General features: G+C 50.1%; 2 protein-coding genes across 5 annotated transcripts in view; both read right to left on the bottom strand.

Moving 5' to 3' along the window:
• PLXNA1 (plexin A1) overlaps positions 1-18,628 on the bottom strand; it is a 343,514-nt gene extending 324,886 nt beyond the window's left edge. The window contains exon 1 of one of the 4 annotated variants that reach the window (XM_082209182.1): positions 18,344-18,628. The gene's annotated coding sequence lies outside the window, so the exon portion shown is untranslated. Of the gene's footprint in view, positions 1-17,524; positions 17,753-18,343 lie in introns of those variants that run through there. The other 3 variants (XM_082209180.1, XM_082209183.1, XM_082209181.1) reach the window with 3 other exon arrangements.
• Positions 1,755-19,850, bottom strand: LOC309526166 (uncharacterized protein; the record flags this gene model as incomplete). The annotated part of the gene is made up of 4 exons (XM_082212081.1): positions 1,755-4,335; positions 16,275-17,516; positions 18,396-18,638; positions 19,839-19,850. The coding sequence occupies 3 exons, from the start codon at positions 19,848-19,850 to the stop codon at positions 16,566-16,568; spliced, it is 1,206 nt and encodes a 401-aa protein (XP_082068207.1). The 3' UTR covers positions 1,755-4,335; positions 16,275-16,565.
• Positions 19,851-25,582: the final 5,732 nt, after the last annotated feature.

Here is a 25,582-nt window from a genome sequence, read left to right as displayed (position 1 = left end):
TGAAGAGAAGAGCTGGAGCTGCAGAGTCAAGACTGTGTCAAAGACGCAGGGGGGTTCTGATCAGGCAGCGGGAGGGAAGTGCACTCTGCGCACCCTCAGAGACACGTCTAGTATTATTTTGCCTGTGACACGACCAAGCTGAAATACATTCCTGACACAGCCACCAAGTGGGAGGCAATGCTTTCAGCAGAAATAAAGAGTCATCTCCCTGGAAAGAAATGATAGCATTTCCAGAGGATCTCTGAGGGAGGATGGATAACAGCCCACTTCAGCAGAGGTTCACGGGGAACTAAACGAAAGCCAATCTGATTTTACCCGGCAGGCCACCTTGTAGAATGTCCATCTTTCATACGCAGTAATAGTCAGCGTTTTTGATCCAGGATCAGAGCAACAAGTTTTTACTCTCAGTGATACAGGCAGGCAAAGGTACTAATAATGCCACCCAAGAGGCTGTGAAGACCAGAGAATGGGTTTTCCAGTGCGGCTATTTAAGAAGCATTTATGTGCGTACCTATCCTTCATGGTCACCTGAAATAGCAGGCGTCAGAGAGCAAATTGCTGCTCGGCAGCAAAGGAGTTTTCAATGTTCTGCGAGAATTTGGGGGTTTGGGTTCTTTTCTGTAGCAAGCAGGAGTCACTGGAGGATCGGAGAACAGAAAGGAGCAACTGCCAAGGCAGGAGGCAAAAGAAAGGCCCACAAGTGGAAACTGTGTCTCCTGCCTCAACTCTCTCTCCTGCCACCTCTAGCAAGAAATATAGAAAGGGGAGCACAGAGCACTCCACTCTTCTGTGGGTGGTTTCTACCTTGCCACATTGAGGCAGGGTAAAGTATTACGGTAAACCCTTTGGCAGAAGAAAAGCAAAATACACAAGATTGCAGATTCTGCAGAGTATTCCTTTCCCCCAAAATCCTTTAATGCATCAGAACAGTAGGAAGAGGTCCTCAAACGGATATAACAAGTAATTTGGTCTACAGTTCCAGCAGATGGCTCCGAGGGCCATGTGGGAAACTCACTCGCATCAGGAGCAGCACCTCAACACCTTCCACATGCGCTGCGTCAGGAAGATTTTGGGCACCACATAGCAGGACAGAATCTCAAACAAAGAGACGCGCTCTCCTCAACTACATTCCCAGCATGTTCGCACTTCTTGTCCACACTGGCTTGGTCATGTCCACAGAATAGAAGATGGCAGGATCCCCAAGGATCTACAGGGAGCTGGCTTCAGGCACCAGGCCCATTGGCAGACCAACTCTGCGATACAAAGATGTCTGCAAACATGGCATAAAGGCTAGCAGCATTAACCCCACCATGTGGGAATCCCTTGAAGACAACAGCAGCGCCTCTTGACTATCAGTCAGGTTGTGTATCCACAGTAGTGTCCAGAGGAGGAATGACCACTGAGAGGAGCACAGAGAGAAGGAATACCATGATGCATCTGCAGCAGCACAACTGGATGCCTTCACCTGCTCCTGCTGCAACAAAACATCTCTCTCCCATGTCAGTCTCTACAGCCACAGCAGGCGTGGTAACTCTCCAACGTTTTGCCTTCACCTCCAAAGGTTCACTCTTCCATTGTCTCCCGAGACAAACTGATGCCAGCAAAACACATGGGCCTGCACACACTCCTCGGTTCCTCAACAGTAAATGAGGACAGCAAACACTCCCAGCCTATCCCTTCCACTTAATGCTCCTCTCACAGCGTTTACAAAGAGAAAATACTTTAAACAAAAGACTCAGATAATCTTGGCAGCTGTAAAATGTCATCACTTACAAAACTAATCTTATGGAGTTTAATTACATAATATTATGAGATCATCTAGCATCTTCACTCACCAGAAGTGGAAGGGAGGAAAACCCTTTACATTTAATTTAGGCTGAGGTTTGACATCTGAAGTTCAGCGACTGTTCAGGCAACTGGAAGGGAATTTCAGCATTTTGTTCCACAGAGAACAAAGAGGAGAGGTTGGGGCAGGTGCTTTCTGTGCCCCTGCTAAATGAGGAAAACCTCCAACGTATATGCTACTTGTTTTAAACAAAACTCTCGATGGTCAGTTAATGTTTCTCCGGTATCTAAAAGGCATTTGCCTGGGGTTTAAAGGGTCTGGGAACAGGGGATGACATAAAAGCAACAGCAGCAAAGGTCAAGCTGGAACAGAAACACATCATCCAAAAGTAATGGCTGCTCCAGGAGGAAATGCACAGACATGACTGAGCTTTTTATTTGAGGAGCAGTGTGGTTTCTTTAGCTCTTTTCTAAACACACGGATTGACCGCCCCTAGAAGTGCTGAGCGGCTGCTCTTCACAGGGTGAAACTGGACCCACACCTCTTAGCAGGTCAAAAGACATCCTTTATGAAAAGGCATTACCCACGCTTGAGATGAACTGAATTTGCTAAGTACACCTTCCTTTTATCCACCACTTCAGCATCCTACCACAAAAGGCTTTTGATCAAATAACACACCCAAATATATCTGGATGAACAAGTTGTGTGCGTTTACACACACAAAAGCGAGGCGTATGCACTCACAGTCTGCCAGCTGCCAGAAGAATCGCCTTGGGTATCAGAGATAGGCAACAATGAAAAATCCATGTGCAACACCATTAAATCCAAAAGCAAATAGCACCCTCACATATGCCTTTCTCACTGCTAATTCCCATGACATAAGGTCACTTAACACAACACTACTTGCGTGCTACCACTATTTAGTAACAGTGACGGTCTGGGACATATCCTAGGGCGCATATTCCAAACATGTGGGGCAGTGGCTAGTCTTGTGATACCTCAGTGTCATCCGTTAGAACTGAACCCACAAGAACACTCCCCTACAGATACACACTGCAGGGGAGTGTTGGTACTTGTGAGGCAAACCTGTATTTCAGTGAAACCTCACCACCATTACGGGTCATCTCACTGTGGAATCGCAAGAGTTGGAGGGATCTTTGTAGGCAATCTAGTCCAGCCGTTTGCTTAACGCAGGAAATTCAGGGTCAGGGCATCCTCAAGAGATGGCTGCCCAGCCTCTGCTTGGAAGACTTCCAGTGAGGCAGAGCTCCTCATCAGGTAACTGGTTCCATTGTTGGAACTACTCTTAGACTCAACTAATTTCTCCTAAGGTTCAGCTGAAACCTACCTTTGTATAACTTAAGATCCCATTCTGCCCACTAGGGAAGCAGAGGACAAGTCTGGGCCAGTCTTCTATGTGACAGCCCTTCAGGTATTTGAATGGTGCTATTGTTTCCCCCTTAGCTTTCTCAAGGCTAAATGTAGGCAGTTCCTTCAACCTCTGCTCATTGGACTTGGTTTTCCATAACCCTGGCTATAGTTCCTGCTGTTTAGACCCATCTTCGTTTCCCTCCTCTAGCTCTCATCAAAGTTAGCTATATCCTAATTGAAGGATGGCACCCAGAACAGGGCAAAGTGCTGCAAATGTGGTCTGACTAGTGCAGAATAAAATGAAACTAATATTTATTTGACTTGGTTCTTTTAATGCAGTCTAAAGACATTGGCGTTTTATGAAGACACGTCACACTGCTGACCCAAGTTCAGCTTGTAATCAGCTAGGATCCCAAGGTCCTTTTCACATGTACTGCTGCCAAGCCAAGTATCCCGTCCTATACTTGTGCATTTTATTTTGCCCTTGCATTAATCTCTATTGAATTTCAGTTCATTAGTTTCAGCCCAGTTTTCCATTCTAACAATATAACTTCGATTTTTATTCATTTTCCCTGCAGTGTTAGGTGCTTTTAAGAACAAAGAACAATCCAACTCTGCCTCCCTCCCACCAAATCCCTTTACCTTTAACATTAAAATTTTGTATTGTGCCTTTCCCCCATTTAAACCTCACAACAAACCCGTGAAGTAGACTGAAAGTGACTTACCCAAAGCTGGCTATTAAGCTTCACATAGCAGACTGGAGATTTCCCACTAACCACTGCCCCACATCGCACAGAATATGGCGTACCACAATCAGACTATAGGCAAGTAAGGTTCACCACTGCACTAGATGTTTACTGTAGGGTGATGGATGTAGCAAAACAATTCCATGAAATCACACATATTGTGGCACATACTGGAGCAGAAAGTGGAAAACCCAGAGTCATAAGAGAAACTTATGTCTTAGTATATCTTAGAGAATCTCCATGTTTGGCAGCAACCATGTTTACCGAGACTATATTGTTTTCCCAGACATGGGAAGCACAAACAGACACATGTTCTTAACACCCATACAAATGAGTGCACAAGGTTGTGCCTTAAAGTGACCTTCTGATACATGTGCAAAAGGATAGAAAGCTGTCATTCATATTTCACTGCTTCAGAAAACACCAGTGTACCTGCAGCAAACACAATCATGATGTACCGTATTTTTCGCCCCATAAGACGCACTTTTTCCCCTCCAAAAATGAAGGGGAAATCGGGGTGCGTCTTATGGGGCGAATGCCTGCAAGCCTCGCGCGCCCGGCAGGAGGTCCCACCGGGTGCGCGAGGCTTGGGGCGGCAGCCTGTCGCCCGAAGCACGGGGAGCCCTCTGGAGGGCTCCCCCTGCTTCGGGCGAGTGTCTGCAAGCCTCGCGCACCCGGCAGGAGGTCCCACGGGGTGCGCGAGGCTTGGGGCGGCAGCGGACTGCTTGCGCGCACCTAGAAGCTTGGGGCCAGCTGAGCTCAGCTGGCCCCAAGCTTCTCGGTGCGCGCAAGCAGTCCGCTGCCGCCCCAAGCCTCGCGCACCCCGTGGGACCTCCTGCCAGGTGCAGGAGGCTTGGGGCGGCAGCGGACTGCTTGCCGGCATGCAGAAGCTTGGGGCGCGCTGAGCTCAGCACGCCCCAAGCTTCTAGGTGCGCGCAAGCAGTCCGCTGCCGCCCCAAGCCTCCTGCACCCAGCGGGACCTCCTGCCAGGTGCGGGAGGCTTGGGGCGGCAGCGGACTGCTTGCCGGCATGCAGAAGCTTGGCGCGCGCTGAGCTCAGCACGCCCCAAGCTTCTAGGTGCGCGCAAGCAGTCCGCTGCCGCCCCAAGCCTCGCGCACCCAGCGGGACCTCCTGCCAGGTGCGGGAGGCTTGGGGCGGCAGCGGACTGCTTGCCGGCATGCAGAAGCTTGGCGCGCGCTGAGCTCAGCACGCCCCAAGCTTCTAGGTGCGCGCAAGCAGTCCGCTGCCGCCCCAAGCCTCGCGCACCCGGCGGGACCTCCTGCCGGGTGCGGGAGGCTTGGGGCGGCAGCGGACTGCTTGCCGGCACGCAGAAGCTTGGGGCGCGCTGACCTCAGCTTGCCCCAAGCTTCTGGATTAGCGCAGGGGTCCGCTAGCCCTGGGAGAGGCGCCCGGCTCTCCCACGCTAGCGGAGACCTTGCCGGCACGCAGAAGCTTGGGGCGCGCTGAGCTCCGCACGCCCCAAGCTCCTGGTGTAGCGCAGCGCACCTGGGGGGGAAATATTTTTTTTTCCCTTTATTTCCCCCCCTAAAATCTAGGTGCGTCTTATGGGCCGGTGCGTCTTATGGGGCGAAAAATACGGTATAAAAGGGTGGAATCCCTCCCCTGTGTGATAGAGCAGTCTTTCCCAACCTGATGCCCTCTAGGTGTTTTCAATTCCCATCAATCCCATGCACCTTGTTTGCCCTTGGAAAACAACAGTAAGCTAGTGAAGATGCTGAACTCTGGGTGTTGTATGCTTCCAGAAGGCCACTCATCAGGAGGTCAGTTGCAACGCATTACATCTATTTCATAATCAGAGGAAGCCCAACAAAAAGCAAATCACAGGATATGCTCCACTGTGGTGGCTCAACACTTCTCAGTCTAGTTTTTACTTGCCACTGATTTCTGTATCACTTTGGCTAAGTCCCCCTAGTATTTTACCATTATATGACGGCAAGGTTGAAGACTGGAGGAAATGTGAATGTGCTTGAATGCAAAGGAGCACTAACAGATGTACACAGATGTCTACAGTTGTGGGTGTGGGTGTTTGTCCTCACAACACCCCATCCACAACTTATAAAACAGAGATAATAGCATGGTGCTATCTTTCAGGGGTACTGTGAGGATAACTGTGTACTGTATGTACTGCAGGGCAGTTAAATTTCTATGGATGTCCGCTTGGTATAAGCATCTCGGATAGGTAATTAGTGCCTCTGGGCCTCTGTGTGCATTTGTTTTATTACAAAGGAGACTGTTAGGGATAGTGATGTGGTTCAAAATAAATTTGAGTCAGATGTGATGCCAATAACTGCATCCTGCAAGCAGCACTCACACTGACTCCAGGGGGCATTTGCCTACTTCAGAAACAAAAGGTAAGGTTCCTCAATTGAACACCCTCCATTCAGGCAGGAGACAAGCCCCCTTACAGATACAAGTGGCAGAGGGCATAAACTAACGCCAGAATTCATCATCAGTCCAGGAGTCATTCATAGCCTCCAATTCCCCAAAATGCACACCGTTCTCATAAGGCCTCTAGCACTGCCTTCCATTTTGGTCCCAACTCTCCTTGGGAGCTTCAGTTATTTTTTAAAAATTGGTACCGTGCAGGAAACACACAAACAAACACACACACACAAACACCAGGCTGGGCAGCATTTAAAGTGTGTGTGTGTGTGTGTGTGTGTGTGTGTGTGAGAGAGAGAGAGAGAGAGAGAGAAACAAATTAAATTCCCTAATATTAACTTGTTAGAAACAAACTCACCTGAAATCAGTGGCATTTGTTTGCATGTTTAGGATCAAGGTAAAAACCACAATTCCCATAAAGTGAAATCTAAAAACTGAGTGAGTGACTGTATGAGAACAACTGGCTTAGCAAGGCAAATAGATCTGATGATGTGATTATCATGTGGGAAATGACTGTTTGTTGGGAGAACACGGGTTTTTAAAAGAATAAAATGGTGTGGGGAGATCCAGAAAAATAAAGTTTACATTCAATATACTATTTCTGAACGTTCTATTAAAGATAAATTAATAACATTTTACATGAACATATAAAGCTGCTTTATACTAAATCAAACCCTTGGTCCATCTATGATGCTGAAGCAGGTGTGCATCTGGTCAGTGGATGTGAGACAACCTTTATGAACCTAACATAAGCCACCTTGAGTACCATGATGGAAGTAAAGTGGGCTATAAATGTAGAAAATAAATACTTCTAGTTCTGGCTCTCCAGCGTCTCAGGCAAAGGAGCTTCCAAGCACTGCTACTTAAGATCCTTTTACAGTACTGTCAGGGGTTCAGAAGCAGAGACGCAGAGAAGGGTGGAAACAGAGAGCGAGGGGGAGGAAGCCGAAGGGAGAATGAGTGATGATGACGACCCGAGATCTCCAAGCCTAAGCAGTGAGTCAGAGGACTCCCAAAAGGGAGCCCCAGTGAGCAGAGCAAGGGGGGGATCCGGGGGGACACCCCAGGAGGAAGGGAACAGAGGAGATTCAGAGAGCAGCAGCTGGAAGTCGGGACCCACGCTCAAGACTGAGAGCAGCAGGGAGGAAGGCAGCCAGGCATCGGGTTCCGGAGGCCGTCAGCAGGAGGGAGGGCACGAGTCAGGGGTGGTCACGCCCTCCTCAGAGAGCGAGGCAACGGTCAAGAGGAAAGTAGAGAGTTGGGCGCGCGCGCCAAGTTCAAATGCAGCGGAAGCTGGAGCAGTAAGCAGCCCGGAGAGTGAGCCAGGTCCCAAGGCCCGCCGAAAGGAAGCGGAAGGATCAGGGGGGTCAGCGTCAGAGGAGAGTAGAAGGGAGGAGTCCCAGGGGGGCAGAAGGACCCAGAGACGTAGGGAGAGGCGAAGGAGGTGGAGCAAGGCTAGGGTATTAAGCTGGTGTGCAAGAGGCGGGGACTCAGATGGGTCTTCGCCGACCTAGGGCAGAAGGTGTAGAGCTGCACGCTGCAGTTCGGAAATGAAACCTGTAACTCAATAAAGACTCTTTTAAAGTGGACGCTGTGTGGCGTGGTCCTATGTGAGCTGGGACCTGGTAGCAGCTCTGACAGTAAGACCCATCTCTTCAAAGCTTCAGAAACCTGAAACCTCGCAGCGGGAGCAGAAGCCGCTAGGGGAGGAAGAGGGGTGTCTGTAAGCAAGCTCACAAAGGTTAGCAAGATGACGGAAGAACAGAGGATCTCCGCGCTGCAAGAGGCAGTGACCCAGTTGTCCTCAGAGGTATTGGCTTCCAAGAAACGGGAGGAGGAGACTACAGCCGCCTACAGAGACCTACACGCCAGGTTTGAAATGCTTGTTAAGCAAGGGCAACCGGGACCCAGACCGGAGGGCGTGGGATTGGCACGGAGAGCAGGAGGGCTTGTGGCTCACTTCGATGGGACTTTGCAACAGTACCCTAATTTTAGAGCAGACGTAATGTGCGCACTGCAACTGCTGGCAAAAGACTTTAGAGATGAGGAAGAGAAGGTGGGGTTCATATTGTCCCATTTGCATGGGGATGCCAAAGCCTGGCTGCGCAATTTGTGGAGGGATAAAGATCCGGCGCTTCAGAATGCAGATGCCTTTATCAAAGCGATGGATGCGTGTTTTTTGTCTACTATTGATGTGGATCTTGCCAGACGGGAGATTCATGGACTAAAACAAGGGAGGGCGAGCGTCCGGCAGTATCACGCCCGATTTTTTGCGCTGGTCAGTGCTTTAGAATGGGATCGGGATTCGCCCCCTGTCAGAGACCTCTTCTGGGAGGGTCTAAGTTCTGCGGTTAAGGATGAAATTGCAAGGGGGGAGAGGCCCCGAAGCACGCAGGAGGTGGTCCAAAGGGCGCTGACTGTGGGGGTGAGGCTGGAAGAACGTCCATGGTGCAGAGATGAAGGACGTGGAGGGCGCGAAGCAGCGAGAAGTTTCTCTTTCGTTCCGAGGGAAGCAGCGCGTGCGCAATCCACACCTCCGCCAGGAGGGGGAGGGGAACCGATGGAGGTTGGAGGTGCAAGGGCTCAGTCAGCAGCCAGAGCCCTAGCACCGGCAGCAGTGAAAGCGAAGCCTCCTAGAGGGAACAGGAAGTGTTACATCTGCGAGGATCCAGGCCATTTGGCGAAGGAGTGTCCCCGGAGGCTCCACAAGCACACTGCAGCCTCAGCAATGGTGACTGCAGCAACGCAGCAAGGAGAACCACAGCAGGGAAACGACGATGTCTGGCTGGAGACGGAGGCACTGGGGCCCAGCCAGACGCATCTGTGAAGCAGTCCCCAGCGATATTGCAACCCACGGATCCCCTCCCACCCAAACCAGTAGTGCAGCTCACAGCGTCTCTCCAGCTACCCGACGGCGTCACTATCGAAGTGCCGCTTTCTGTGGATTCTGGAAGCAACGCAGACTTTATAGCGCAGAGCTTTGTGGAGCAGCACGCTATACAGCTATTGCCTGCCACTCTGCCCCTGCAAGTCGTCACAGTGGATGGCAGAGAGTTGCTAGGGGGGCAGGTGGTGAAGCAGACGCCACCGATGGTGATGCGCCTTGGCAACCACAGGGAAGTCATCAGTTTTAATGTCACCCAACTGTCGGACACGCCCATTGTGTTGGGCATGAGTTGGCTGGACAGGCACAGTCCGACACTGGCTTGGTACCAGAGACAACTGATCTTCGGCTCCTCTTATTGCGCAGAACACTGCATCCTGCCCCGACGGGAGGGAGAGGAGGAGGAATCACAACTGCAGTTGGGAACGTTGCAAGCGGTCCCCCACAAATACGCGAACTTTTTGGAGGTCTTCTGCGAGAAGGAGGCGGACAAGCTACCCCCTCACCGGCCATATGACTGCAAGATTGACCTCCTACCGGGGGCGACGCTGCCGAAGGGGCGGCTATACTCCATGTCTGAAGATGAAATGCAGGAACTCAAACAGTTCATCGAGCATAATCTGGAGCGTGGCTTCATCAGAGAGTCCAAGGCAGTGGGGGGCAGTCCCGTTTTCTTCGTGAAAAAGAAAGACACGCCCCAAAAAAGACTCGTTGTGGACTACCGCCTTTTGAACCAGATGACCAAACCGTCTGATTACCCCATGCCCAGGATTGACGACCTCCTCGCGACGGTGCGCAAGGGACGCGTGTTCACCAAGTTGGACCTGCGAGGGGCGTACAATCTCATCCGCATGCGGGAGGGCGATGAGTGGAAGACGGCCATGTTCACACCGCTGGGCACCTACGAATACAGAGTTATGCCCTTTGGATTACAAAATGGCTCTCACTGTTTTCAAGCTTTTATGCATCACGTGTTGGAGGGACTCCTCTACAAGACATGCGTCTGCTTCCTGGATGACATCCTGATTTTCTCTGACTCGCAGCAAGCTCACGACCGAGACGTGAGGGAGGTGCTCAGCAGGTTGCAACAACATAGACTGTACGCCAAGCTGGAGAAGTGCCAGTTCGACACGACGGAGGTGGATTTCCTGGGATACAAGTTGTCGGACAAGGGGATAGCCATGGACAGCACCAAGGTTCGTGCGGTATTGGATTGGAAGAGCCCGCGCAACCGGAAGGAGGTCCAGCGGTTTGTCGGCTTCGCCAACTTCTATCGCAAGTTTATCAAGGGGTTCGCGATGCAGACGGCAGCAATTACGGACACGCTCAGCTCCAAAAAAAAGAAATTCATCTGGACGGAGCAGGCGGAACAGTCCTTTCAAGCGCTCAAGCATCTCTTCGCATCGGAGAAGCAACTGCTGCATATCGACCCCAGTAAACCGTTGAGGGTAGAGACAGACGCGTCAGACAGAGCCGTGGGAGCTGTCCTGCTGCAGCGAGACCCGCAGGGGGTGTGGCGGCCGGGAGCGTTCTACTCCAGAAAGCTCAGCAAGTCGGAGCAGAACTACACCATCTGGGACAGGGAGTTGCTGGCCATTCATGCAGCTTTCAAGGCGTGGAGGCACTTCCTGATCGGCGCCAAGCACACGGTGCAGGTCTGCACGGACCACAAGAATCTGGAGCACTGGCGCACGGCTCAGTTCCTGAACCAGAGGCAGATACGTTGGGCGGAGTTCTTTGCTGACTTCAATTTCCGAATAGAGTACGTCCCAGGCGACACCAACATCATGGCGGATGCACTGTCCCGAAAACCGCAATACCTAGAAGAGGTGACGCCAGCGGCGGCCATGCACATCTTCGCACCGACGGCGTGGGCGTGTGCCTCAGCTACAGTAGACCTGGATGCGGTGCGACGTGCATTGCGGGACGACTCATTCGCGCAAGACAAGATGGCGGAACTGCTCAGAGGCACGGCTACCACGGACGAGTTCCAGGTGCGGGACGGCTTGCTCCTACGCAAAGGGGCTGTCTATGTACCAGGAGACGACCTTCGCGCCAAGGTACTGCAACAGTTGCACGACGCACCCACGGCCGGTCACTTTGGCACAGAGAAAACGATGGAATTAGTCGCGAGAGACTTCTGGTGGCCCAGGCTGAGAGGGGAGGTCGCGGACTACGTCGCGAGGTGCGACACCTGCCAGAGGGCCAAGCCGGTACACAGACCACCGGCGGGACTGTTAGAACCGCTGCAAACGCCGTTTGAACCGTGGGAGAGGGTGGCCCTGGACTTTGTGACGGATTTACCCAGCTCGAGAGGCAAGACAGCTGTGCTAGTGGTGGTGGACTTGTTCACCAAGATGGCACATTTCATTCCGTGTGCGAAGGTGGCCACGGCGGAACAAACCGCCAAACTGTTCATAGATCACGTGTTCAAAGTGCATGGCCTGCCACGGTCTATCCTGTCCGACCGCGGACGCCAGTTCATCTCGTCTTTCTGGCAGAAGCTGATGGGTTTTCTAAATGTCAAGGTCAATCTGGCATCAGCAAGACACCCGCAGACCAACGGGCAAGCAGAGAGGGTCAATGCCATCATGCAGCAGTACCTGAGATGCTATGCCAATCAACAGCCTGCGACGTGGGTGGATTACCTGCCGCTAGCCGAGTTCGCTTACAACAACACGAAGCACGTGTCCACAGGAGTGACGCCGTTCTTTGCCAACAATGGGAGGCATCCCAGAACCTTCCCGGGACTGGAGAGAGTGGGGGAAGGAGAACCACAGACGGCGGACGCGTTCGCGTCAGAGCTGCAGGCGGTCCACGATCAACTCAGACGGCAGCTGGAGCTAGCTAAGCACGCCTACAAGGTGCAAGCTGACAAGCACAGGCGGGTTGGCGAAGTGATCCAAGTGGGAGACTGGGTCTGGTTGGCAGCCCACGCAGTGCCGACCAGGTCACTTGCCAAGAAGAAGTTGGGGCACAAGCAGATCGGTCCGTACCAAGTCGAAGCGCAGATCAACCCGGTAGCCTTCCGACTGGCGCTGCCGGAGGGTTCCAGAATGCATCCGGTGTTCCACAGGTCGGTGCTCACTCCCTACAAGGCACCTCACAGGTTCCAGGAGCCAGAGACGGCGCCAAGTCCGCTCCGGGAACGGACGGAAACGCGGGGGGTGAAGCACCAGGACCACATCAACGAGGTCACGGAGATTTTGGACTCCAGATGGGGGGAAGAGGGAGTCGAATACCTCTTAGCCAGAGAGGGCACCCGGGCCAGCGCCAATAGCTGGGTACCGGACTACGCTTTGGAGGAACCCCTGCTCAAGGACGAGTTTCATGCCCTCTTCCCACACAAACCCATGCCAGCGAGCTTCTTCGACGACTGGTTGTTCACACCCACACTTTCTTCCAGCACGTTCCATGGATTCGACTCAGAAGGGGAACCCGCACGGAGCACCCGTTCCCCAGAAGGTTCACCGGCAGGTTCGGCATCAGGCAACTCGTATTGGTGGGACGATCGACCAGAGGAGCAATGGCGCAGGAAGTGGCTGGAGATGCCAGGTCGAGCGACCGACGCAGAGACTGACATGGACGTGTTCGGGGAGGACCTCGGGTTCGAGCACGGCGGTACAGAGATGGAAGAGCAACAAGTCAACGTCGACGACCGCGAGGGGGAAGACTCGGAGGTCTTCAGTTGGCGGCCACCCACGGGGAGCGACCTGTATCCAGCATTCCCTCCCATGATGATGGAGCACCCAGCACCCACACCTGACAGCGGGGAGGGGGGAAGGGGGGGCTTCGAGGGGGGGATGGATGTCAGGGGTTCAGAAGCAGAGACGCAGAGAAGGGTGGAAACAGAGAGCGAGGGGGAGGAAGCCGAAGGGAGAATGAGTGATGATGACGACCCGAGATCTCCAAGCCTAAGCAGTGAGTCAGAGGACTCCCAAAAGGGAGCCCCAGTGAGCAGAGCAAGGGGGGGATCCGGGGGGACACCCCAGGAGGAAGGGAACAGAGGAGATTCAGAGAGCAGCAGCTGGAAGTCGGGACCCACGCTCAAGACTGAGAGCAGCAGGGAGGAAGGCAGCCAGGCATCGGGTTCCGGAGGCCGTCAGCAGGAGGGAGGGCACGAGTCAGGGGTGGTCACGCCCTCCTCAGAGAGCGAGGCAACGGTCAAGAGGAAAGTAGAGAGTTGGGCGCGCGCGCCAAGTTCAAATGCAGCGGAAGCTGGAGCAGTAAGCAGCCCGGAGAGTGAGCCAGGTCCCAAGGCCCGCCGAAAGGAAGCGGAAGGATCAGGGGGGTCAGCGTCAGAGGAGAGTAGAAGGGAGGAGTCCCAGGGGGGCAGAAGGACCCAGAGACGTAGGGAGAGGCGAAGGAGGTGGAGCAAGGCTAGGGTATTAAGCTGGTGTGCAAGAGGCGGGGACTCAGATGGGTCTTCGCCGACCTAGGGCAGAAGGTGTAGAGCTGCACGCTGCAGTTCGGAAATGAAACCTGTAACTCAATAAAGACTCTTTTAAAGTGGACGCTGTGTGGCGTGGTCCTATGTGAGCTGGGACCTGGTAGCAGCTCTGACAAGTACAGTGGTACCTCGGGTTAAGTACTTAATTCATTCTGGAGGTCCGTTCTTAACCTGAAACTGTTCTTAACCTGAAGCACCACTTTAGCTAATGAGGCCTCCTGCTGCTGCTGTGCCGCCGGAGCACAATTTCTGTTCTCATCCTGAAGCCAAGTTCTTAACCTGAGGTACTATTTCTGGGTTAGCGAAGTCTGTATCCTGAAGCGTATGTTACCCGAGGTACCACTGTACTTAGAAATGCCAGGAATTGAAGGTGGGACTTTTTTACATATAATGAAAGTGCTCTATGAGGGAGTGACAGCCCCTCCCCATAATATCTGAAAACGATTGCACTTGCTAATGGAACAAGCAGTCCAGATCCCAATGGAGAATGTTGTCAACAACTGGACAAATCTGAACCTAAGTACATAGTTTAATACACATTCTAATTTGGCAGGAGGGATGTTTTATTGTCCCTGAAAAGCTTGCTATGGTATCACACAAATGGGACAGAACACCCAGCAATCCAACTGTGAAAAGCAAGAATCGCCCTCTGGCTATTGTTTTTGCAAAATCTACCAGAGAGGAATACATGCATGTTAGGCACAATGGGATCTGAATCCAAACAGGCAGATCAGGTTAAAGGGAGGAATCAGCAGGATCCAAAACAAAACTACAGATCCAGAGTGCAACACAGCGGATTACCATCTAGCATTCCCCACAGCGTCTTGCTCTGTTACACGATCACATATTTTGGATCTAAACTTCCTTCCCACCCACACAGACTCGATATTGTCTCAGCACCACCAGCACTGTAATTTACTAATATAAAACAAGTTGAACTATGCAAACAGTCTGAAGCAGAAGATTTTATTTTTAAGCCTCTTCTCTTTATAACCCACTTAAGAAATTATCTCTGCCTCTAGCTGCAAGTTGTAGGGGGATGGCCTGCTAATTTGCTTTGATTTCCTCACTCTGCACAATTTGGTCACAACCAGTATCTTAAGAGAGAGATATCGAGTCACTCATTTTACCCACTGAGTACATACAAAAGACTTTGAGATTGTTCAGGAAGCAATTAGATGCTATACAGAGGGAAATGATGTTTTCAAATGAATAACCTTTGATGCAGTCAATAGCCCTGTGCTCATCCTTTGCAGATCCCTCTTCCCCATCATTGCAACAACAAAAAATGGATGAATAATTTTTATTCCACTGAAAGGGCAATAACCAACTGTATTCTAAGAAGTCTGTTTGCTTACAGATTTCATCTTAAGGGAGGGAGAAAACTACTTCCTAAAGGCAGCTTTCGATCTGAACTTCTCTTCCTGCTGTGTTTCTAAAAGGATTATTGTAAATGTTAATTTGTACGATATTGAGGATACTTCCTTCAAAACACGTGGGCATGAGGGAGTGGGGAAAGGGTTTTTAACTAGAAAGGCTAAATCCCACACCTCTTCCTAATTTACCAGATTCCTAACTAGGTTCATTCTGTAACTACTGATCTCATGTAAATTCTGCCTATACCCTCCTTGCTTCACAATCCCCCAGTCAGAGCTGGTCAATCCAGACGCTTAATCAATATGCATAAAGACACGGCTAAGGTGATGAGAGAGAATTTCACTGGATGGAAAGGAAGAATGCGCACACATAAAAAATCAAAGGGGGGAAAAGGATCAAATATTCATTTATTGATTGGACCCAGACCACATCTGAATGTCTGCAAAGCCCTGCACTCAAATATGCTGGAGCCTTGCGAGTGTGCTTTGGACACAGATTTTATACCTACATCACATACACACACACACACATGTACAGAGGACCCAATAACTAGAACAGTGGTTCTAGGAAAGCAATTCTGAAAAGCAAATATGCAAGCAAGAGCTACACTCTGCATAAATGGGCTTATTTTTATTTGAACAAATTTATTCTTTACCTAGACATTTACCCTGTCTTCCCGAAAGGGTTCAGGGTGGTTTACAACCTCCAGTTTTTGTTTAATGTAAAGGCTTATACATATGCATTATGGATAACACCTACACACAACACACAACAGCCTCTCTTATTCACTCCACAGAGCTATATTTATCATCTGGGTGCAAGGAGGGTTGCTGTTGGGTGGCAGAGCTTCGGAGCCTTTCCTAAACTACACCATAATCAGCAAGAATAATTCATGAATGAATAACCCATAATATGGTGCTACGTGCTTTTCGAAGCGCTGTGCAAAGGCTCCCTGAATTCTTACAGCACTCCTGGTCCACAGATTCTCTCATTACCAGATGGGGGCAGAAAAGGGGGGGGCTATTCTGCTTAACGAACTAGGCTATACAAGAAGACCCATCAGCAGCCGCCACCCTTAATACCAATGAGGGCAGTGTGGGGTTGGAGTCACTGGACTGTTGGCTGGCCAGATTAGCTCCTGCTTGCCCATTAAGGAAGTTGACAAGCAAGGAGAAAGCGGTTTCCTTTTGGAAGGAGGAACTCTAGCAGACTGGATGGAGGAAAGCCTCGCGGCAAGGAGAACCAAGGTGTGGGTACCTACATCCTGCCTCACAGAAGCGAGGCAGCCCCGCGGGGACTCTTCCGGCTCGGCTGGGGCATCTCTCGCTAAGCTCACGGGGCTTCTTCCCAAACCAAAGAGACGGCTCGCTCCCCAGGCAAAGTTCTTCAACTCCGGGCGCCAGGAGGGACGGATTTAGGGAGAAGAGGGTCGGGCAGGCTTGGGGCAATGACGCCAAAACTAGGCTAGGGGAGAAAATGGTGTGTCCCCCTTTAGACTTGCTGTGGGTTGCAAGATTGTGCCCTGGGGGGTCCTCTAACTGCCCGATCTCAGCGGTCCACCGTCCCCGACATCCCAATAAAAGGAAAATAGTAATAATAATAAAAATATTTGCGATCAAACTTTTCCCCTTTGCAAATCAGGAGAGCGAGAGAAGGGAGCAAGGGGGAATGGCTGGTGGAAATGACACGACCATCTCCACCGGGTTCATTGCGCCGACGAGGATGACTGGAGAGTTGAGTCACTTTTCGCACTGCGAAGCTGCTGCCCTCCCCTCGCCAGCCTCCGAAGCCAGAAAAGACAGTGTCTATCCAAAGCCAGCTTCTCTCTCTCTCTGTCCACACACACACTCCCCGCACACCCCCAAGGAAAAAAGGAAGGAAAAGATGCAATACAGCAGGCTTGCCGAGCCGCTCGCCAGGCGCCGGCCCCCTCCCTCCCTCCGAGTAAGGCGGAGGCAGGCAGGAGCTCCTGGAAAATAACCCACAAGCGCAAGGTAAATGCGGAAAGAGCTGGCAAGCGGCAGTCGGAGCGCCACGCTGCACCCGCGCAGCCACACACGCAGGCTGCCGTCCTCGCTCAGCTCTGCTGCAGTTTTCTCCCCCCGCCGCCTCCAAGCGAGCTCCGTCCTTGCCTACTTTCCCCCCTTCGCCCAGGCATGGTGTGCCGAGGGGTGTGTTTGCGGAAGGAGAAAGGCAAACAGAGAAACCTCCGCATGCACGAAACCAGCGCGGCGGCGGCACATTTTTTAGTGCCTCCAAAGCTCTCCAAGGAAGCGCTGCTGCTCCTCGTGCCCGGCCGCCGCCGCCGCCCTCCACTCCCGCTCGGCTTTCCCTCCCCGCCGCGCATCTCTTGCTAGCGTCGCTGTTACAACCACATGCGGATCCATTCCAGTCCTTTCCATTCCGTTTCCACCACCCGCCACTACGGCCGCCGCTAACCACGCGCGCACACACGCCCTTCTCTCGCGCGTCGCAAAGGCTGCCGAGGTGCCGCGTTCGCTACGCACACTTTTTAATTGCCAGCGCTCCTCCGCGTCTCATTGTCAACTCTTCCCGCTCCGAGCCTGCCTCGCCGGCCACATTTCTCTGCTTCCTTTTCACCGAAGGACCCATGCAGCCTTTCTCGCTCTTCCTGATGCCGAGATCCCCTCGGGAAAAAGCCTTCCGACCACACCATTCCGGGCTAGCGTTTTTGGCCAAGCGATGAGCCGGTCCCCTTTCTCACCCCACCCCCATGCCACATTGGTGTGTGTGCGCGCGCGCTCGTGTGTGTGCTCGTCTCACGCGCTTTCCCTACTTTACGATCTCCCCGGCACACACAGCGCACATACCAAAGACACCACCACCCCAAATAATAGCAGCGCCGCGGCGTCGGCGCCGCCGATCCCACCCAGCAAAAGAATCCAGCAAACTCCTCTCTCCTCCCGCATGCAAAAGAAAGGAATAAATCAACTAAATGGAAAGCGGGTCTCTCGCCGCGTCCGGAGCCGCAAATCTCTGCCCCCCCCACCTCGCCCCCTGTAAAACAGAAAAGGCTTCCTCCGAGCTAAGAAAGGCTGAACATCTCCCCGTGTGTGTGTGTGTTTTGTGAGTGTGTCTCTCTTGAATGAGGCTCAACTATCTCGGAGCCAAGCCAGGGAAGCGGAGAAAGGCGTTTCGCTACGCTCTCTCAATCCTCTCCATGCAAACCACCTCTTTCGCGTCTTCCTCTCTGCAACGATCGCTTGCTTTTTTCAAACAAAACAAACATACAAAAAAAAAAAAGCCCACCCCAGAAACGTATCCACGGAAAGCCTCAAAGAGGAAAGTTAGACGGGGTGACTTACAGCTTGAATCGGAGCTTGCTTCGGAGGCGCCTGCCATGATTACATTCCACACCGAACAACCCCCGCGCTGCAACTCCGGGCTCCGCGCTCCACTTGCTTTTCTGCCGCCGCCGCCGCCGCTGCTGCCCAGCATGAATGGAAAGGAATGCAGCGCAGGGTTCCAATGGAACTCCAGCCTCGATCTGACTTCCCAGGGAGGCAGACGGAGAGACACATTCAAAAGGGGCTGCAGTCGCTGCTCGGCTCGCCCGGATTCGGCCTCTAGAGGGCGCCCACACCTGTGCAGACCGGCGCGCTAGAGGAGAGGAGGAGGAGAGAAGAGAATGAAGAGCAGGCGAGGGGAGGCCCGCAAGCCGAAGGAGGCTGGCGTGCTCTTAAAGGGGCAATGCAGCCCGAGGAGCCTTAAAAGCGGTGATGCTCGCAATGGCTTGTCGGAAGAACCGAGGGTGCCGCAGGAGGCGGGGCGGGGAGAAATCGTCTCGGGAGCAAGAATGGGTCGGCAGCAACACTCTGGACGTGGAAAAACGTGTCTTGCTTTGCTTTACAAGGGGATGGTTGTCCGGTTTTGCAAAGGGATGCAAAAGCTGCTTTGGCTAGGATGTAGAGCTGAATTAAAAGGTTCGCAGCAAATGCGTTGCAGGCTGAACCGCGATCGTGTCATCGCCGGTGAAAATCCCCTTGCCACGGAGAGCTGTGAGGCATGGGGCACAATCCCCGAACGTTTCTTCAGAAGTAAATCACGCTGTGTTCAATGGGAAATAGGAAGCTACCTTTTACTGCTCCGCCCACCTCAGTACTGTCTGCACTAACCGGCAGAGGCTCTCCAGGGTTTGGGCAGAGAGGACATTCCTAGCCCTAGCTAGAGACGCCAGGAATTGAAGCCGTGACCTTGCTCTATGCCTCAGAATGGTGCGGGGGGGGGGCAGGGCCAAGCCCAAATAGCCTAAATCAGCAGGGCTGGCTGGAGATGATGGGAATTATGGTCCACAAATATTGGGAGGGCACAAGTTTGGGCAAGGCTGGCTGAAACTTTTGGCAACAGTGCAAGCATTAGTGAAAACAGTGGTGAGCTGAGGTCCTTTTAGACTCTGGACTTAATAGTCATATGTAGGGGGGAAATGCATCCAGGCCTGCTGCATTTGTGGGAGGGGGCTGCTTATTCTGCCCCCAAGCAGAGATGTAGCTGGGCGGGGGGGGGGGGAGGCTAGCCAGTTTTTTTGCCCCGGGTTAAGCCTCCAGAGGGGTGCACACAAATGCATGGAGGGTTTCTGCAAAATTGGGTCTTTGAACCGGATGAAATAAAGCCTAGTTTCACCCCTGCCCAAAGCCCTGCTCTGATAGCAGCACCCCTGATCAAAATTTCCCCAACACAACACAGAGAACCTTACTATCTTTTCTTTTCACGTCATTACTGTAGATCCTTTTCTCTGATCAGAGCAACACTGCAACATCGGATTCACCTGAAGGTTCCCAGTTTTATATATCACTTGCTTACAGTGCAGACCATCTCCCATTGATTTTTTATTGAGCTGGGCTAGGCTGAGTTCCAAAGTACATTTCCGGGGAAGCAAGTTCTGTCGAAATGGGATTTTCTTCCCATTTAGAAACAGAGAGTAAAGAAGGAAGGGCCCAGGAGGAGCAATTAATCTTTCAAGTTTTGAAATTTCAAAAGGACTACGGGTGGTTCTTGAACATTCACATTTGTTAATCAGTGTAGGCCTCCCCCCTCCCCCTGTGCATGCTTTTCAGCACCAATAACAAGAAATAAGAGGAAACTTTTCACTGGATCTGTAGCTAGAAAAATGATGTCAAAAGTGTGTGTCATCACAGTTCATACATTGGTATCTATGTTTGGAGGGGAGTCACACACATAGCAAATAAAATAAAATTATACCCCCTCCCCCAAAAAACCATAACAGTGGCAAAACAAACATGTAAATCCAACCTAAAGAAATTTCATCTATACAAAAGCATACTGTTTTACATTTGTGAAACAAATTTCACTGTGGCCAGCTTTTAACCCATTATGAAAGCAGACTACTAGACCACATAAGCACCTAGAAGCTAAGAGTTAGTGAATGCACTATACCTGCACTAGAATTCTGCCTCTCTGTGGCAAGCGATTCCCACCCGCTTGTAACATTTAGGGTGCTTCCTGATGGACATTTATTCTGGGATCAGTGCTCTTCACGCGTGCATTTTTTATTTATTTTTGCAGTGTCCACACAACATCATTGTCATTAAAATGCCAGCCCACATTCTCCTCCCCATTTAAACTGGATTTATACTTTCCAAAGGCATTAAAAAAATAAATCAGTTGCCACTTGTGACATCTTTGTGACCCATTTGCAAACAAAGCCTCTATCTGAAAATGCTCTTGGAAGTACTTTCGTCATGAGACATAGTCCTCATGCTGTAAACCTCCACATCCTAGCCAAACATTCCTTCGTGGTCACTTGAATGTATATGTGTAGACTCACTGTAAAGGTTGTAATGACATGTCTAATCAGTCATTCCAAGAATTACACCTAGAAGAGAGATTGCTCACTACAGGGGCACCATCTTTGGTAGTTAAGATAAGCATCTTAACTTTTGGTAAATTACCCTTAGCTGTACGTTATCTAACAATTCAAGCATCTGATGAAGTGGACTGTAGTCCAGGAAAATTTTTTGCCAGAATAGATTTGTTAGTCTTTAAGACTCTGTTGATTTTGCTGCAACAGAGTAGTGTGGCTACCCCACTGGAAATATGGTAAGATTAACATGCATTTTGCCCCTAAGGCCTGCTTTTCATGTTAGCATTGTATCATAAAAAGCGGCTGAGAGATAAAATTATCTCTATTCACTCTCCCCCACTACATTCTTTGTTTTAGAAACACCTTACATCACTCCCTCATTCCTGTTTTCATTTATTTTTGTGTGTGTCATATGTTGGGAGAAGGCGATGACAAAAAAAATGAGCAGGGAAGATGACAGCATGCTCTACCTCAGAGTCTCTTAAGTGTCATTAGAAAACGAACAATCAAGGATTCCCCCAAATCAAGTTGTTTAACTTGTAACTTGATGCCGGCAAATGCTGTTGCTAATAAAACCACCAGTTACTTATGATGGTTTAGATTGCATCCCAGATTCTTCACTGAGCAAAATCAGGGCTCATCAATTAGTGAGGCAGGATATTTTCCCCCAGAACCCAGGTTTTCAGTGGATGCACTCATTGCAGCTGCTCTGCCCACTCACTCTGACAGTCCAGGTAGAGAGGTGTAAACATATTTCAGCTGCCAGGGCAACGACAAAGCAGCTTCTTAAGCCCTCACCTGAACCACTATAGCCTCACCACACCTCCACTGCCACTCGACAGGTTTCTACTCCCATCTTCCCGATTTATTTGCCAGTCCCTGTATTAGCCCTGACAAAAGCGGATGGTAGCTCAGCAGGTAGAACAGTTGCACTCCAAGCTGTAGTAGTTTCCTCTTAGTGTATCAAAAGGGAAAGCAGGGGGTATAATAAGAGTCCAGCTAGCCTTTCTACTTATGCTCACAGTCTTCTGATAGAAAGGGTGATATGAGGATCAGCACAGCAGAGGAAAAGGAAATATTATCTCACTAAACTGAAACCCATTCAGAATTTTATATGATAGCTTGTATGGATATAGCTTGGTGATAGAGCGCATGCTTTGCATGCAAAGGATCCCAGGTCTAGTCCCTAGCATCTCCAAGAGATACTTGTCTGATACACTTGGGAGTCACTGCCGGTCAGTGTAGGCATTACTGAGCTATATGAACCAATGCTAAGACATTTTCCTATATAGATTTTGATATGCCAATTAGCTGGCATTAAGGTTGCCACTTGACTGGACAAGAAAAGAAGATCCAAAAGCCTGGGGTGGGGGGACACTGATGAGACCAGTTCAAAACCACCCAAGTGTGTGATGTAGTGGTTACAATCTCAAGCTAGGATTGGGGAGTCATGGGTTCAAATTAGGGTATGCATCAGATTCAGATGAATCCAAATCCTAAAGTGAAGCAAGACACTATGAACAGATTTGAAGCTTGTCCAAGCTGCACTGGGTCTGTCCAAAACACCTTGAACCTAACTTGGGTCCTCTGAAGTGCTTCATAATGCTTTGGAGATTTGATCGCTTAAGAAGCACTGTAGGTAGTGTGTCTGCAAAAAAAATAATTGTCCCCACATTTGCTATATAAATGAAATGTCAAACAAGGGAGAAGAAAACTCTTTTGTGACTGACAGATTTCACTTCCAATCAGAGGGGATAATTTTGTCAGGGTTCTCCAATCACAATGCTTTAGGGTAGGGATGTCGGATTGATGTGTCACCTTAGATATTCATAGAATCAGAGCTGGAAGGAACCACAAGGGTCATCTTGTCCAACCCCCTGCAATGCAGGAATATTTTGCTCAAGATGGGGCTCAAACTCATGACCCCGAAATTAAGAGTCTCATGCTCTGCCAACTGAACTATGTATGTAGCCTTGTTCTCTCTGGTTCTGTGCTCTCTGCTTGTTTGGCTGGTGATGCTTGCTTGGAAAATGCTGGACATGCATGTCCTTTTTGTCTGTGTCACATACCCACACATCCAACACTGACTCAAAAAATATTATTCAAGGTGCTATGCACAGAAGCTCCTGCACCTATTTGGAATTTTTGCAGAAGTTATCAATTCAGAAGCACCTAATATGCCTGCAAATTTTATCCAGTTGTGCCAAAAGAGAGGGAGGTAATGTGAGATATAAACATATCCAGTTCTACTACCACTCAGGTGTAGACTCATTGACATCAATGGACATGACCTACTTAAGTCTATTGATTTCAGTGGAACTGCTAGGACTAGGACTAATGATGGCTACAACCCACAATAAATAAATCACTGATGGCAAACCACTAGTTTGATTAGAAAGTGTGTTCTAGAAGGTTGGCCAGAAGTTAAGTTCAGTCCCATCACAGATCCAAGCATTACGGTTGCCCTATTTTGTAAGTTCGAACAGCTGCCATTTTGTACTCCAGAGGTATGTGTGGAGAGAGGGGGGACAGTGAGCGAGAAGTGCCTTCGCCTGCCCTCGCTGCGCCTGCTCTGCAGATGGACACGAGGCTTTTATGCCTCAGAGCTGTCAGTTCAGCATCTTTTAGCGGCACTAAATTCACTTAACTCAGAGATAAAATTATAAGGAGGAAAAATCATAAAAGCCATAAAAAAAGATTAATTGACAGTTTCAGTTGATTATTTGTCTTTCAGAAGCACGCTCTGTGCCAGCTACTTTTATCATCTCCATTCTTTTTCCTCTCTGCTCCTTTCTCACACTCCTCTCTTATCAGTTAAGGAGTAAGGTTACCTCTGCTGGTAGGAGTTCCAAGTCCTCCTCCAGTTGGCCTAGTCTAGCTCTTCTTCTTGGCCTTTTCACTTCTTTTTCAGCTGATGGGGAACATTATTTGTCTTTACCTCTGTGTAGCAGCCCACACTCTTGTATTGCTAAATCTATGGCCTCTTAGACTGGGGCCTCTCCAATGCAGCCAATCAGCAGCATGTGTATGTCTGTCTCTGTCTCTGTCTGTCTGTCTCTCTCTCTGTGTGTGTGTGTGTGTTTCAGCAACAAACACTGTTTTCAAAAGGTTAAAGGAACAGCAAGGAAAAGTTAAGAATGCCAAAGGGGATAACTACAGATTATATACAAATGCCTGTAACAATATCCTGACCTTTTTCCCCAAAAAGAAAAATAACTTTGGGGAGGGCAGGGACTTTGGAGTTAAGAAGTAGTAATAGGGGGTGGGGGAAGTGATGCCTTAAGTTTAACCCTTCCTTTGCCTGGTCCTTCTCCACTCCTAATCACTGCTTTACCCACTGTGGATCCCAAAAGCATAACTTCCACTGAAATCAGTGCTATTTAACACTGCAACTCTAAACAAGCTTACTGGAAAAAAAGCTTTGCTAAACAGAGTGGGCCTTACTTCTGAGTAAGCATGCACAGGACAGCATTGTAAGCACATACTGAACATTAATCAGCGAACCAATGCAACTGAACAATGTAAGGTAAGGTAAGCACCCTGATCATAGTCATCATTTTGGGTATAGCAATGCTAATAGCTATGATCAAGCAACAGGATGGTAGCTGTTGAAAATAGAAGTGTGCATAAATGCTAACCAGCTTTCCTGAAATGCTGTTCAATCTGAGAAATGCAGGGAACTGTTAGATGGAAATTCTTTATTAACTTTCACTGTCTGTGTTCTAAGCACCTGATTCCACAAGTGAATGCCAAAAGGGCTTGGCTGTGGACACACTCCAAACAGGTGGTATTCCAATAATGTTGCTAATCTGTTCATGCATGTGAGACTAGTTCAGATGTTCTCAGGCCCTCCTCCATTGTCCCACTTTAACCCCATATAGGGACAGAAAAAAGACACAGCCTTGACCTTGAGAATGCTTGAAATGTTTTCCTTTATCCAAAGCCAAATTATTACAACATCTGAGATTAGGTTGGGCAGCCAAGCAGGCACTAAGTTTCATTTCATATATTTATGAAATCTATTGCTCTGGATTCCACTCAAGGCTCCTGCTGTGAGTATGAATGAGAGATCACAGCTCACATGTGCATGATAGCAGGGATCACACTATTAGGGGTCAGTAGTGGGCCCTCAACGGTTCTGGTTCCCGGTAAATGTCTGCCCCATATCCACTGCTGGTCATGGTCATATGTACCTAGCTCCAAGGAGCGGAGCTAGGTAGATTGATGTAAAAGAACCGAATGATGTGTTCTGACATTCCTATTTAAAACACCCAAGGAAACCAAATAAGTGGACAGTGGAAACACCACAAAAAGAATAAAATGGCACTTTCCCCACTGATCACAACCCACCATCTATCAACCTAAAAAGGAGAAGAAAGTACTGTATTTTTCCGTGTATAAGACGAGCTTTTTTGACCCAAAAATGAGGTTCAAAATTTAGGCTCGTCTTATACATGGGTAGCACTGAGGGGGGGGGGACACAAATGATTTTTTTGGCGCGAGCCCGAGAATGTAAGCGGCGATTAGCCGCTTGATTGTTGAGGGGATGCTGAAAATTGCTCACCCGTCAGAACGCAGCACACAACCGCTCGCATCGCTTACAACTGCCGCTTACAATCTTGGGCTCGCACTTTGTTCCGACGGGTGAGCGATTTTCGGCATCTCCCCCCCCCCCATAATCAAGCGGCCAATCACCGCTTTAAAACTCAGGCTTGCGCTTCAT

This window comes from Podarcis vaucheri (assembly GCF_965113315.1).
Source record: "Podarcis vaucheri genome assembly, chromosome: 2".
NCBI lineage: Eukaryota > Metazoa > Chordata > Lepidosauria > Squamata > Lacertidae > Podarcis > Podarcis vaucheri.
Note: the sequence above shows the minus strand (reverse complement) of the source record. Positions and strands in the feature narration are given on the sequence as shown.